Here is a 14,081-nt window from a genome sequence, read left to right as displayed (position 1 = left end):
TTTCTTTCTACTGATTTTTCCCTTTTGTTTTGATTCTTCTTTCACAATATGAGTAATATGCAAACATGTTTAACCTGATTGTGCATGTTTTACCTATATCATGTTGCTTTTTGTCTTGGGGAGGGGAAAGGAGAGGGAGAGAGGGAAAAAAATTGGAACTCCAGATCTTATAAAAGTGAATACTAAAAACTATCTTTACATGTAATTGGAAAAAAATAAAATACTATTAAGTGGAGAAAAAAATAAATCTAGAAAAATAGAGTAAAGGGAAAATCTAGTTACTTATCATGGGAACCAGGGAATTCTAATCATTAATAGGGAACTGAGCGGCATAAGCCACAAAGGATATATGAAATGGGTACTTCTTTGAAGAGAAGTAATAAAAAAGTGGTATACTCCTAGGAGAAGGTAGTGGTATACATTTAACTTTTAAAATAAATCATTTGGAAGAAGTTATACAGATTATAGTCTACAAAGTTAAACATGAAACTAGATTATTCTGGATAGTGCTGTGATAAGCCAAAAGAGAAACTAAAGGATAAGCTCTCAAAAACAAAATGCAATCCGAACTAAACAGAGTGACTTTAAAAATGAGACTGATTCAGACAGTGACATAAAAGATCAACCTCATTTTATAGTTACACCTTTTACAAGTCTTAAGATAGATTCCAGTCTAGAAGGAATCAATGTGGTACAGAAAAAAGAACATATGGTCTAGATTCAGAGGTTTTGAGTTCAGATATTCCTTCTAATGCTTACTACCCATGTGACCTTGGACAAGTTAGTTGATGTTCCTATTCTTCATAGACATATAACACTAGTATACTACTGAAACAAAACAAAACAAAACCAATCAATGCTAAGCATGATCAAGAAAATTATTTCAAATAATGATAATAAATAAATGACAAATATAGTACTTTAAGGAATACAAAATGTTTTACATGTTTTAGATAATTTGATCAAAAATAATGAACTTTTATTTTTCTACATTACAATGTAATACATCTTCCAGCTCCAATGATTGTACTTAATAAATGCTCTATGCTCTGATACCTTTATCAGATAAAAAGGTATACTCAAACTTTTTTGATTGAGTTACAAAATAAATTAATCAATCATGGTACAAATTAAGTTGACCAAGTTCTTATTAAAAGTGGAAGTATTATTATTAGCCATTGGGTAAAATCAGATGACACTACACAGGAAATCATGGTGCAAATTAAGTTGACCAAGTTCTTATTAAAGGTGGAAGTATTATTATTAGCCATTGGGTAAAATCAGATGACACTACACAGGAAGTACATTTGGATTGGTTAAAAGAATCAGACATGCCTTCAGGTCTATGTATATTACAGAAGGGATTCCAGAAGAAAGTAGCCAAGTAGGAGTGCTTTGAGAACCCTTACACATGTGCTAGAAAGCAGAAAATGGAGTACCATGCTTCTCTTTTGTCCATTAACTATGTCATTGGAGATGCTGAGCCATTAACAATAACGTATCTGACTGAAAGATCAAAAGGACAAACATACCAAAGATATATCAAAGACATACCAAACAAAAACAGCTTCAAGGAACATGACCTCTTTCTAGGTGGAGAATTATGGATTGTAAATCCACTTATGGATTTTACAAAGGCACTGACTTCCGCTTGGAGCCCATCAAGGGAGTTATGCCTCAAGGGAACTTTATGAGGATTCTGTAAAGGGAGGAAGTGTTTAACGTTTGGTCAAACCAAATTAATCCTTTCTAAATTTCTCCCCAAGTACCTTCTCTGTGAAAGGGGACAGCGTACCCCTAATTTAGGGGAGGAGGGCAATGTTTCATAACATCTATTCTTGCTATCCCTTTGCAGTAATAACACCTTATAAAAACAAATTGATGTCAACTAATTGGTTGATACTGGAGAGATGTTAACTGTTTAATTAACATGGGGAGCACACAAGATGGTATCTCATGAGCAACAATACTAATATCCCTCAAGCCCAATCTCTTAGAATTATACCTAGAATCCCAATGGAAAAAGTAGTACTCTCTTTCAGGGGACCCTACCCACCCGTGAAATTGAGAGTTGAGGCATTAGCAAAGAGTGGGTACTGTAATACAAGGACATGTTGTTTCTGCACCTGAAACAGGAGGAAAGATTAGTGTTGAACTAATAAATCTTCAATGACAGACATAGCCTAGATATGCAAGTCAAAATGGGCTTAGATGAATCTGTGAATTCATCATGTGTTGTCAAGGAACCCAGAAGTGTTTGAACTATGTTTCCAGGCTCTGTAGTTTAATATAGAAACTATTTCTATTTGTAAAACATTCTTTCCTTGGTAGTGCTGTCTTAAATGAATAGCTAGGTTGGTTATATTGACCAACTGTTTTACTCATGATGGAATTTCTTGGGTAATGTAAACATTCATAAAGTATGGTATTTTGGTCAAACACAGAACATATCAGTTCATTAAAGTATTTTATGAGCACAAATTTAATTAGTCATGTAAACTTGTTTGAATTATGATTTATAAGACACCTGACCATGCTAAAAGAAGTTTGACTGAAGATGGCTGGAAAAAGGAAACATACCAGAAACATCACATATGGGTACAGAATTATGCATTATTGCACCAGTTCAAGAGATGTGGATGCAATTTGTGGAAATGTTTTTCTTAAGTACTGTAAAGTACCGGAACTTGGAAATGTCTTATTTATATCAATATTATTTTGAATTAGTTATTTTTAAAAATGCTAATAAGATTAAGAGCTGACTTTACATACCAATTTAAGATCTGTGAATTGCTTTACACATATTATGTCATTTAGAACTCACAGCAACCCTGAAAAGTACTTACTATTATTACACCATTTTACAGATGATTTCCTGTTACTTAGCTAGTAAGTTTTCAAGACAGAATTTGAACTCAGGTTTGTGTGATTCTAAGTCCAACATTCTGACCACTACAACCATCTACTCTGTTGATTTATGTGCGAGTGTGTGTGTGTCTCTGTATGTGTGTATGTTGGTGGGTATGAGTGTGTCTCTGTATGCTAATACACACTCAAAAAATTCACTGGATTTGTTGCTTTTCTTACAGTGACATGAAGAAGGTTGGTGTCACTGTTGTTGGGCCACAGAAGAAGATCATCAGTAGTATTAAAGCTCTAGAAACACATACCAAGAATGGTCCTGTTCCTGTATAGAACAGCAAATTGATGAGACCATGACAAAACTTCCAAAGGTGCAGTGACATTTGGAGTTAGCATATTTCAGCATCGAGAATATTGTTGCAAGTTTCATGCCCACAAAGATGCTCAAATATGAGTAAAAAATGCCTTAAAATCGGAGTGATAAACTTTTTTTTATCATTTGATGGATGGTTGGATGGATGTTTGTTTTTTTCCCTTATAGTAAATGAGTGATTACATTCAGAAAAATTCATTTAAGTCCTTCAGAATAAAATTGTGAATGAGGAGCCATTGACCATAAACTGAGTACCATAAAAGATAAACAGGTGAAAATCATAGTGGACACATGGGCTGTGTTTGATAACAGCAGCCCAAATTGAAGAAAAAAGACATAATAATTTTATACACAAAGGAGATCTGTAACAGGTATGTTGTTTCCTTAAAAACAAGCAAAATAGAGGACTTTATACCTCAACCTGATCATATTGACTATCTTGCCATTTTAATAATATTCTCCTTTATCTGTTAAAAAACTACAGAAATAAAGTTTATAGTGGTTTTAAGTAATAGTTTACAAATGTTTTCCTGGCCTTATGTTAGATTCCTGAAGTATGTTCATGGAAAAAAAGTGTCTTAATTTTTAGAAAAAAAGTATTTATTTTCTTTTGCATTTTTATTGTTCTGTATTTATGTTTTGATGTTTAAATTTGGAATTGTTACTACCAGGTGCCAAATGCTTCCTCAAAAAGTCAGTATTAGGGAATATAATTAATGAGGCAAATAGTACCATGAGTTAGTTTCTAAATTTATGGAACATCCACTCCTCTACTTTATGAATATGTATATGTCTTTATCTAAGAAGGAAAAATAAAAACTTTTCCAATTCATGCATTAAAATAAGCCATGAGAGTTCAACCATTTTGTCTCTCGAATTTATTAATGAGATATGTTAAGCTACTGGCTTAGTGTATTATATTGACTTATAATTATATATATTTCCTACTAAATAACACTGACCTATGACTCTGTTAATTGGTAAAGCTACTATCCCTGACTCCATATTCTCTGGGTAGACATTGGCAATGTTGGAATGAACTGGAATTAAATTGCAAATTGTGCAGATAAGTCTATCTGCAAATTATAACACAATGCCTTTATGTCCATAAATAGACCATTTCACAATGATAATGACTTACAACCTTTCTTCCCAAATAATAAACCTTTCCCATATGCCAAATTAGGGCAACAAACCAATGGGCTAAAGTGTTAGCCAAAAATGTTCCAACTTTGGAAAGGTCATTACTTTCACAGCTTTAGTTTATAAGTCTGTTCGCATTAAGTGATAGTAATTAAGGAAATATACTTCACTTTTTGCTTTTATGTCAAAGAATTCATCACTGTTGACATCACTGTGAAATATTATTACAGTAAAGGTTCTTCCACTATATAGCCCTATGGTTATGTTGATAAGCATAAGCAAGGTCCACATTAAATACCAAGCTTGAATGAAGCTTTTTAAAAATGATTTTAGTAAACCAACATCTAAGTCTCTCTCTTCTATCTATCCAATCGCTCAAAATCCATAGAGAATTAAGCATAAACACTCTCTGTAGGAGTTAAGATTTGCAACAAAAGTTGACTATCAACATGCAAAGAAGTATTTGAGAACATGTACCTGGTAAAAAACTAATACTTCACCCTGAAAGATGACATCATTATCTATGATTATTTAAATTACTTTAAACTTGAAATATTAAACATGTGAAAGGTAAAGGAAGCACTTACTCCACAATAAATAAAATGCATAGAAACACCCATGCCCCTTCAACAACAACAACAACAAACAACAACAACAACAACAATGTTGTCTTTTGGTGCAATGTCATACAGAATGGAAATTTACTAATGTCATACAAGAAACAATCCTAGATCAAAATTCACAAGTGCTGACTGGTGTTACCTTTGGTGTGGGCTGGGTCATTTTACCACTACTTCAGCTTTGAGATTAATATTCAAATTCTGTCAATATTGCTTGTAATTAAATTTATTAGAATGCTTTATTAGATGGAAGAGAGCATGTAACAATTGCTCCTCACCATCCCTTGAAAATATTAAGTTAAAATAATTATCTTAAATCTTCTTTAACGTTATTAGGAAGAGGAACAATATGTTTCCTTCTTAGGTATTTTGAAAGAGGAAGAAAGCAGTTTCTATGATCAGGTAATTGCTTGAGTTCTAAACCTGTACCCAACCTCATATTCTCTAACTCACATTTCCTTTCCTAGAAATTGTCATGGGCATATTTTTTTAAAAAAATGAATCATTTCATTGAATCTCAGAAAATTGGAGTTTGGTTGCTTAATTTCATTTATGTGGGCTTTGGTTTCCAATTGCAAGTAGGAATTGTTTACAAAATATCTTCCTCTTCTTTTCTACATTTTATTTGTAAGTGACCTCTTATGAAATTACTCTACACAATTCTTTCCTGTACATATGTAAACATACCAGTGTACGATTCTTAACTGTGGAATAGAGGTACTAGAATGCTTGTGGCCATCTTCTTGTACACAACTGCATTGATTTCCAGGAAACACAAAATGAAAAATCCATTCATAAAGTTATATAACATATTATATGTTTATTATATCTTAAATATAATTTACATATATTATTTATTTCTGTTAACATACCTAGTTTGTGCTGTATTTAGCATTCAGTAAACAATGTATAAATGTGTTTTGATTGGCAATATGTATTTACTTTAACTTGTATTTTCAAAGCATTACTCAATTAGTTTTATGTTGTGCAGCTGTAGATGGCCTCTTACTAATGTAAAATGATTTGTAGTGGAAACATTTATATTTTTATAATAAACATAATGAAAGTATTTTTTAAACATTGTAATACAGAACTGATTCCTTTCATGATCTAATTTAAGATATGTGTGGCTGTGTATATACATACACATGTATATGTGTGTGTGTATGTATGTATGTATGTATGGTTAGTTAGTTAGTAGAAGATTCCCAGGCATTAGAGTGTATAAGCAGAGTTGTCTTGCCTGGACTTGGGATGGGTTTGTAAATACATTCATATATACACATATGTGCATAAAACATGTTTGTGTGTGCAGATATGTACATGTACACATGTGCACATACATATATCTGTGCATGAGATCAAAATCTGCCCTCAGACACTTACTAGCTGTGCGACCCTGGATGAGTTGCTTAACCCTGTTTGCCTCAATTTCCTCAACTGTAAAATGAGCTAGAGAAGGAAATGCAAGCCATTCCAGTATCTTTGTCTAGAAAACATCAAATGGGGGTCATGAAGAGTCAGACACAACTGAACAACAATAAATACCTTAGAATTCAATAACCTACTTTTCTTGAAAATCTCAACCTTATTACCTAATTGTGAAAAGAATTGGCATGCAAAGAGCTAAAGTACGGACTAGTAGTACTTTGCAACACTGGGCACATAATCAGATATCCATATTCATCTGGACCACATAAATTTAATAACATGGTTAAATGCATTCTGCTTTAGTTATAGGGACTAATTGATCCTGATAGCATCACACCTGACTCTACAAAGGTATCTATGATCATGTGATTAGGTTTTCTTGGCCTATAAATTTATGTGTCTGAGATAGGTAAAACATTTTAATATTAAAAATGTCACAAAAGCTACATCTGACTCACAAGCCACATATTGGATGATCAAGAACTGATATGAGAGTGTCTATTACATGCTAGAAGAACTAATAGGATGCCTCCAGTAATCATAAGTGACATGGTCCTGACACTTCTTAATTAATTCCAAAATAGCATATATCTTCTTCTATAAATTAGCATATTAATAATGCACTTAAATTTCAAATTGTGAAATCTGATTATTTTAAAGAAGAAAAATTGTATTCTGTGTATATACACACACACATATTTACACACATACACATATGTTCTGTTTAATGCTTTATGTTGCTATTGATCTCAATCAGTATGTAATTTACAAGAATAACCAACTTTGAATTCCAAGTGATACTTTACATGCAAGCATCTATGGAAAGGTTCACATTTATTCCACATGTATGTCATTAATACATCACCTTTCTAGGAGAAGGAAGGAAGAAAGGAAGGAAGGAAAGAGGAAAGAGGAAGAGTGAAACATTTATTAAACTCTCATTATATACTACAAAAAGCAAAGATAGTCTCTGCCTTTAAGGAGTTTATATTTTAAGTAAATGTAGGAAAACAAGACATTGGGAAGTAGTGACCAGGGAGGCACACTCTAGTCTGAAAAGTTACAGTAATTGTCACTTGGACCAAAAGGAGAGAAGTTTGTTTCACCCAGTTCAAGAACTACAGAGTAAATATGATCAAGGTTCATATTTCTAGAACTGGAGATAAGGATAGGTAGGAGTTAGTGAGGGGATGTGGCAGAATAAAAGAGTAGTAGAGGTGTTGGCCTAAGGAAAGGGAAAGAAGAGACAGTCATCAATCACCAGCGTTTACCCCAGGGAATGTTCTATGGTGTTAGTATGGAAGATGTTGGTGAGGAGGCAGTGGAGGAAAGATCAGAAAGGAGAGATGAACTTCCAGTCAGCTATAAAATTTGGAATGTTGATTGTAATACTGGAATTGGAACTCTCATTTACTTGTATAATAACGAAATTTCTAATTAATGTTAAATTATAGGAAAGGTGGAACAAACTTCAATTTATGTTGTAAGTAAAATAGCCCTTTAGTAGTAATATCCACATTTATCTTTACAGTTGGCTAGTTTTAGTATCATTTGCCAAATGTTATCTTTAATGATGAGAGGAAGTTTGCTTTGGCAAATAAAAGGCCATTCTCAGAGTCAAGAAGATCCAAATTCAGATCCAGATCTCTGCCCCATATAAGCTGTGTGATTCTGAGGAGGTCACTTAATTTTTAAGTATTACAGGCAATTCTCTAATATAATAAGTTGTGAGAAGCTCAGTTACTGATCAGGACTAGTAGAAGAAATTTTCTCATTGAAAATTCCCTATACAAATGAATTTACTAGTCTAATTCTCAGCCCTCAAAATACAAGCAAAATTAAAATAAAAACAAAACAAAAACAAAACAATAGCACATAGCTAATATAAGTATCAGAATAAATTTGAAATTAATATTCAATTCTTTTCAAGTCAAAATGAGAACAATAAATATAGCTGATATGTGTATAATGTCACAGTGGACAGAATGTTTGATTTGTAATCAAGAAAATATGAGTTCAGCATGAAACTTTTTCCAACCCCTCTTAATGCTAGTGCCTTTCTTCTCTTATTTATTGCCCATTTATCCTATATATAGCTTGTTTGTACATATTTGTTTGTTTGTTGTCTCCTCCATTAAATTGTGAATCTTCTAGAGCCAGGGCTGTCTTTTTCTTTTCTTTGTATTCCCAGCACTTAGCACAGTGCCTAGAACATAGAAAGTACTTAAATATTTATTCACTTACTGAGTTAGAATCCTAGAGACAGGATAGCTTTGTGGCCTTAGGCATGTCATTTAGCCTCTCAGCCTCAGTTATTTCATATGTAAAATTAGGACAATAATATTATTTACCTCTTAAGGTTATTGTGAGGATCAAATAAGATAACTAGTATAAAGCATTTTGTAAAATTTAAAGTTGTAGATAAATGATAATGATTATCTACATTATTTCATTTGACCTTTAAGACATCATATCATTATCCCTATTTTGCAGAAGATGAAAGTGAGGCTCAGAGAGATTAGTTTACTTGCCCATGAACACTCAGTTAGCAATTATCAAAGGGAACATTCAAACCTTACTCTTCCAGACCTTAAGTCCAGCACTGTATTCAATAAATCACACAATTTATATATATTTTACATATGTACATACAGACACAGATACATGCATACACACATGCCATGCAGTTATTTTTTGTAGAGACCAATGATTTAATGAAAGACAACAAATACTACTAAATGAATTATATAGACCAAAGTTCTTAGATATTTTAAACACCTCTATCTCTAAAAAAGAAAATTTAGTAAGCAGCCCAAATGTATATTTTGTTATAAATTATATATGTATATCAATATATTATGTGCATTATAATATTTACATGATAATTAAACATTATTTTAAAATAAATATATTTTATTTAATGCTGTAACAAACTTTTTGTTTTTTTCTCTCACATAGCATCACAGATCTCATTACAGAAGGTGAAAACAATGTAATTAAAAATGTTTAATTATTTTTCAAAACATCTCCGCTTATTTTAAGAAAAATAAAGCAGATTTTTAAATAATAATCATTTGCTAATAATCAATTATGTAGTTAATTTAATCATCGCAGCTAATTAAATAGGTGGATTTCTTTTTTAAAAAATATATTCTATTGAAATAATAGAATCCTTTAATAATACCAACTCAGAGTTAGAACGGACCTCAGAAGAAAGAGTTCATCCTTTAACAGCCCCCAGAACATATTAATATCTACCAGTAAGTGATTGTTCAGTAGAGGTAGAGGTTAAAGGATTTGCCCAGGATTTGAACTCAGGACTTCTTGGCTTGAGGTGCAGCCCTCTATCCACTGTGCCATTCAGTTGCCTCTATCATAAGTCCTTTGCATATCAAGATTGTAGAACCCATGTCATTATTTTGGAATCATAATAATCTGTGGGGTTGGATTAGAAGAATCATACATATAGAACAAGTCTCTGCAAGCAGTATTTGGTAAATTTATATCCCAAACATGAACAATACCTTCCTCTCATTATACATTATACAGATATGCAACTGGGGCATTCATAAAAATACTCCAGATAATTACTTGGACTTTGATGTGCCTTTGTTTGTACACCTCTTTTCATTCTTTTGCCAGTTCTGCATTTTTGGGTTTTTTTTCTAAGTAAATTTGTCCAATGCTTCTACTAAGAAAATGTCAATATGTTTTATCTAATAGGAGTATTTCTGGTCTGCAGGGTCAACATTTTTTTTTCTGTTCTTTTTTGCTTTTATCCACCACATTAGTATACACTACCATACTCTACTAAGCCATTCCACAGACATATTAAGGATTATGTCTGACACAACTTTAGTCTTTCTCTCTCTCTTTTTTTTTAATTATATGTTTAACATTTTTCCAAGTCTCCATCAGTCTTATCAACAGTTTCATTTTCTTTTGTTAAATCATTGAAAATCCCTTACCCTCCCAAGTCCACCTTCCTAAATTATCTATGTTCAGTGCCTCCCCTTCCTTTCATCTCATCTTAATTCTCTCTAATCTGGTTTCTGAGATATAATTCAATTGAAACTGCTCTCTCCAAAGTTCCTAATAGTCCCCTTAATTCCCAGATCTAATGCTTGTTCTCAGTCTTCATCATTCTTAAACTCTCTGCAACATTTAACAATATAAATCACCCTCTTCTAGATGCTTTCTTATCTTCTTATCTTATTTGTTCTTAACTTCAGGTTTTTATAACATTGTTGTCTGCTATTGCTTCTGTCTATAGGACTGCTCCTCCAGGCTTTAACTGGATTTTTATCCATATCATAAATATGGAAGACATTAAGAGTGTCCTCCAAGGCTCTATTCTGGTCCCTCTTCTCTTGGTGATCTCATCAGCTTTCATAGATTCAAGTATCACCATTTTGTGGATGATTGTCAGATATACTTATCCAGGCCCTATATCTCTGCTGACCTCCAGTTTCACATCTCTAGCTGCTTATTGGATGTCTTAAGATGAATAGCCCATAAACATCTTAACTATTCCATATCCAAAACCAAACTCATTTATCTATTTCCACCAAAATCCTCTTCCCAAATTCCAGATTACAATTGAGGACCACCATCTGCCCAAGTCATCCAGGCTTATATCCTTAGTGTCATTAATGATTTTTCACTCTTTTCCACCACCATCTCCCATTACATTTATGGCCAAATCTGATAGATTCTACCTTTGCAACATCTCTCATATATGCCACTTTCTTTCCTCTGATATTGTCATCACCTTGGCTCAGTCCCCCATCATCTCATACCTGGACTATTACAAAGCCTTTTGGTAGGTATACCTGATTCAGGTCTCTCCCCTATTCTCTACTCAGCTACCAAAATTATGTTCCCAAAGTATTTATATTATCATGTCAACTCCAGCTCTTAAACTCAATTAAATACAATGAATCCCTATTATTTCCAGGATCAAATAAAATCCTGTTTTGCTTTTAAAGCCCCTTATAAATTATTCCCTTGTACCTTTCCAATCTTTTTACACTTTCTCTCCACTTCTACAAGATAATGATTCTCACCTCTTTGATATTTCTCAGAAAAAACACTCCATATTCCAACTCTGAAGATTTTTACTGACTATACCCCATCTCTGGAATTCTTGCATTCCTCACAATTACCTCCTAACTTCCTTTGAGTCTCAGCTAAAATATCACCTTCAGGAAGCCTTTCTTTGTATCCCTGATTGTTAATGTTTTTCTTCTGAGATAACGTTTTTAATTAATTAATTTAGTTTTAGTTTTCAGCGTTCACTTCCATAAGCTTTTGAGTTTTGAACTTTCTTGCCCTCCCTCCCCAAGACAGCATGCAATCTCACATAGACTCTACATATACATTCCTATTAAACATATTTTCACATTAGTCATGTTGTAAAGAAGAATTAGAACTAATAGGAGGAAACCCAAGAAAGAAGAAACAAAACAAAACAGAAGGGGAAAAAAAGAGCAAATAGTATGCTTCGATCTGCATTCAGTCTCCATAGTTCTTTCTCTGGATGAGGATAGCATTTTCCATCATGAGTCTTTTGGAGATGTGTTAGATCCTTGCATTGCTGAGAAGAGCTAAATCTATCAAAGTTGGTCATCGCACAATGTGGCTGTGTGTACAATGTTCTCCTGGTTCTGCTCACTTCACTCAGCATCAATCAATACAAATCTTTCCAGGTTTTTCTGAATTCTGCTTGTTCTTCATTTCTTATAGCACAATAGTATTCCATTACATTCATATACCACAACTTGTTCAGCCATCCCCCAATTAATGGACATCCCCTCAATTTCCAATTCTTTGCCATCACAGAAGGAGTTGCTATAAATGTTTTTGTACATGTGGATTCTTTTCTCATTTTTATGATCTCTTAGAGATATAGACCTAGAAGTGACATTGCTGGATCAAAGGGTATGCACTTTTTTTTATTTTTTGCTTTGTTTGTTTTTACTAGGCAATGGGGTTAAGTGACTTGCCCAGGGTCACACAGCTAGGAAGTGTCAAGTGTCTGAGGCTGGATTTGAACTCAGGTACTCCTGAATCCAGGGCCAGTGCTCTATCCACTGTGCCACCTAGCTGCCCCAAGTATGCAGATTTTTATAGCACTGTGGGCATAGTTCAAATTGCTCTCCAAAATAGTTGGATCCACCAACAATGCATTAGTGTTCCAATCTGCCCACATCTCCAACATCTCTCATTTTCCTGTTTTGTCATGTTGGTCAATCTGATAGGTGTGATGTGATACTGCAGAGTCATTTTGATTTGCATTTCTCTAATCAATAGTGATTTAGAGCATTTTTTCATATGACTATAGATGGCTTTAGTTTCTTCATCTGAGAACTGCCTGTTCATATCCTTTGACCGTTTATCAATTGGGGAATGACTTGTATTTCTATAAATTTTACTTAATTCTCTATATATTTTAGAAATGAGGCCCTTATCAGAGAGACAGGTTATAAAAATTCTTTCCCAATTTTGTACCTTCCTTCTAATCTTAGTTGCATTGGCTTTGTGCAAAAATTTTTAATTTAATGTAATCAAAATGTTACATTTTGCATTTCATAATGTTCTCTGTCTCTTGTTTGGTCATAAATTCTTCTGTCCTCCATAAATATGATAGGTAAACTATTTCTTGCTCTCCCAGTTTGCTTATAGTATCAGCCTTTATATCTAAATTGTTTATTATTTAGATATAACTTTATGTGAAAAATGTTTTGTAATTGTGTTCATATAGTTTCTGGGTTTGTTTTGGTAAGTAGATTCCTAAATATTTTATAATTTACAGTAACTTTAAATGAAATTTCTCTTTCAATCTCTTGCTGTTGGGCTTTGTTGGTAATATATAGAAATATGATTTATGTGGGTTTATTTTATAACCTGAAACTTTGCTAAATTTGTTTATTATTTCAAGTACTTTTTTTATTTGATTCTCTAGGATTCTCTAAGTATATCATCCTGTCATCTGCAAAAAGTGATAGCTTTGTTTCTTCTTTGCATATTCTAATACTTTCAATTTCTTTTTCTTCTTTCATTGCTAAAGCTAACATTTCTAGTACCATATTGAACAACAGTGGTGGTGATGGACATCCTTGTTTCACAACCAACCTTATTGGAAATGCTTCTAGCTTATCCCCATTACATACGATGTTTGCTGAAGGTTTTTAGGTAGATGCTACTTACCATTTTAAGGAAGACTCCATTTATTCCTATGCTCTCTAGTGTTTTTAATACGAATAGGTGTTGTATTTTGTAAAAAGCTTTTTCTGCATCTATTGAGAAAATCATGTGGTTTCTGTTAGTTTTGTTGTTGACATGATCAATCATGCTGATGGTTTTCTTAATATTGAACCAGCCCTGCATTCCTGGTATAAATCCTATGTGTTCATAGTGTATTATTCTTGTGATAAGTGGCTGCAATCTTTTTGCTAATATTTTATTTTAAATGTTTGCATTTACATTCACTAGGAAAATTGGTCTATAATTTTCTTTCTCTGTTTTGACTCTTTCCAGTTTAGGTATCAGCACCATATCTGTGTCATAAAAAGAATTTGGTAAGACTTCTTTGTCTGTTTTCCCAAATAGTCTGTATAGTATTGGAAATAATTGTTCTTTAAATGTTTGAT

The 14,081-nt window shown here is 32.9% G+C and overlaps 1 protein-coding gene across 1 annotated transcript in view; it reads left to right on the top strand.

The window, feature by feature from the left end:
• The window catches only part of EPHA3 (EPH receptor A3), a 413,601-nt gene extending 410,406 nt beyond the window's left edge, over positions 1–3,195 (top strand). Inside the window, exon 17 of the mRNA XM_027874169.1 lies at positions 3,090–3,195. Within this exon, the coding sequence (XP_027729970.1) occupies positions 3,090–3,195 (106 nt within the window). The remainder of the gene's footprint in view (positions 1–3,089) is intronic.
• Positions 3,196–14,081: the final 10,886 nt, after the last annotated feature.

The sequence above is a fragment of the Vombatus ursinus genome, unplaced genomic scaffold, assembly GCF_900497805.2.
Source record: "Vombatus ursinus unplaced genomic scaffold, bare-nosed wombat genome assembly UNPS02014805.1, whole genome shotgun sequence".
NCBI classification, from domain to species: Eukaryota; Metazoa; Chordata; class Mammalia; order Diprotodontia; family Vombatidae; genus Vombatus; species Vombatus ursinus.
The sequence above is the reverse complement of the archived record's forward strand: the minus strand, read 5'-3'. Positions and strand labels throughout refer to the sequence as shown.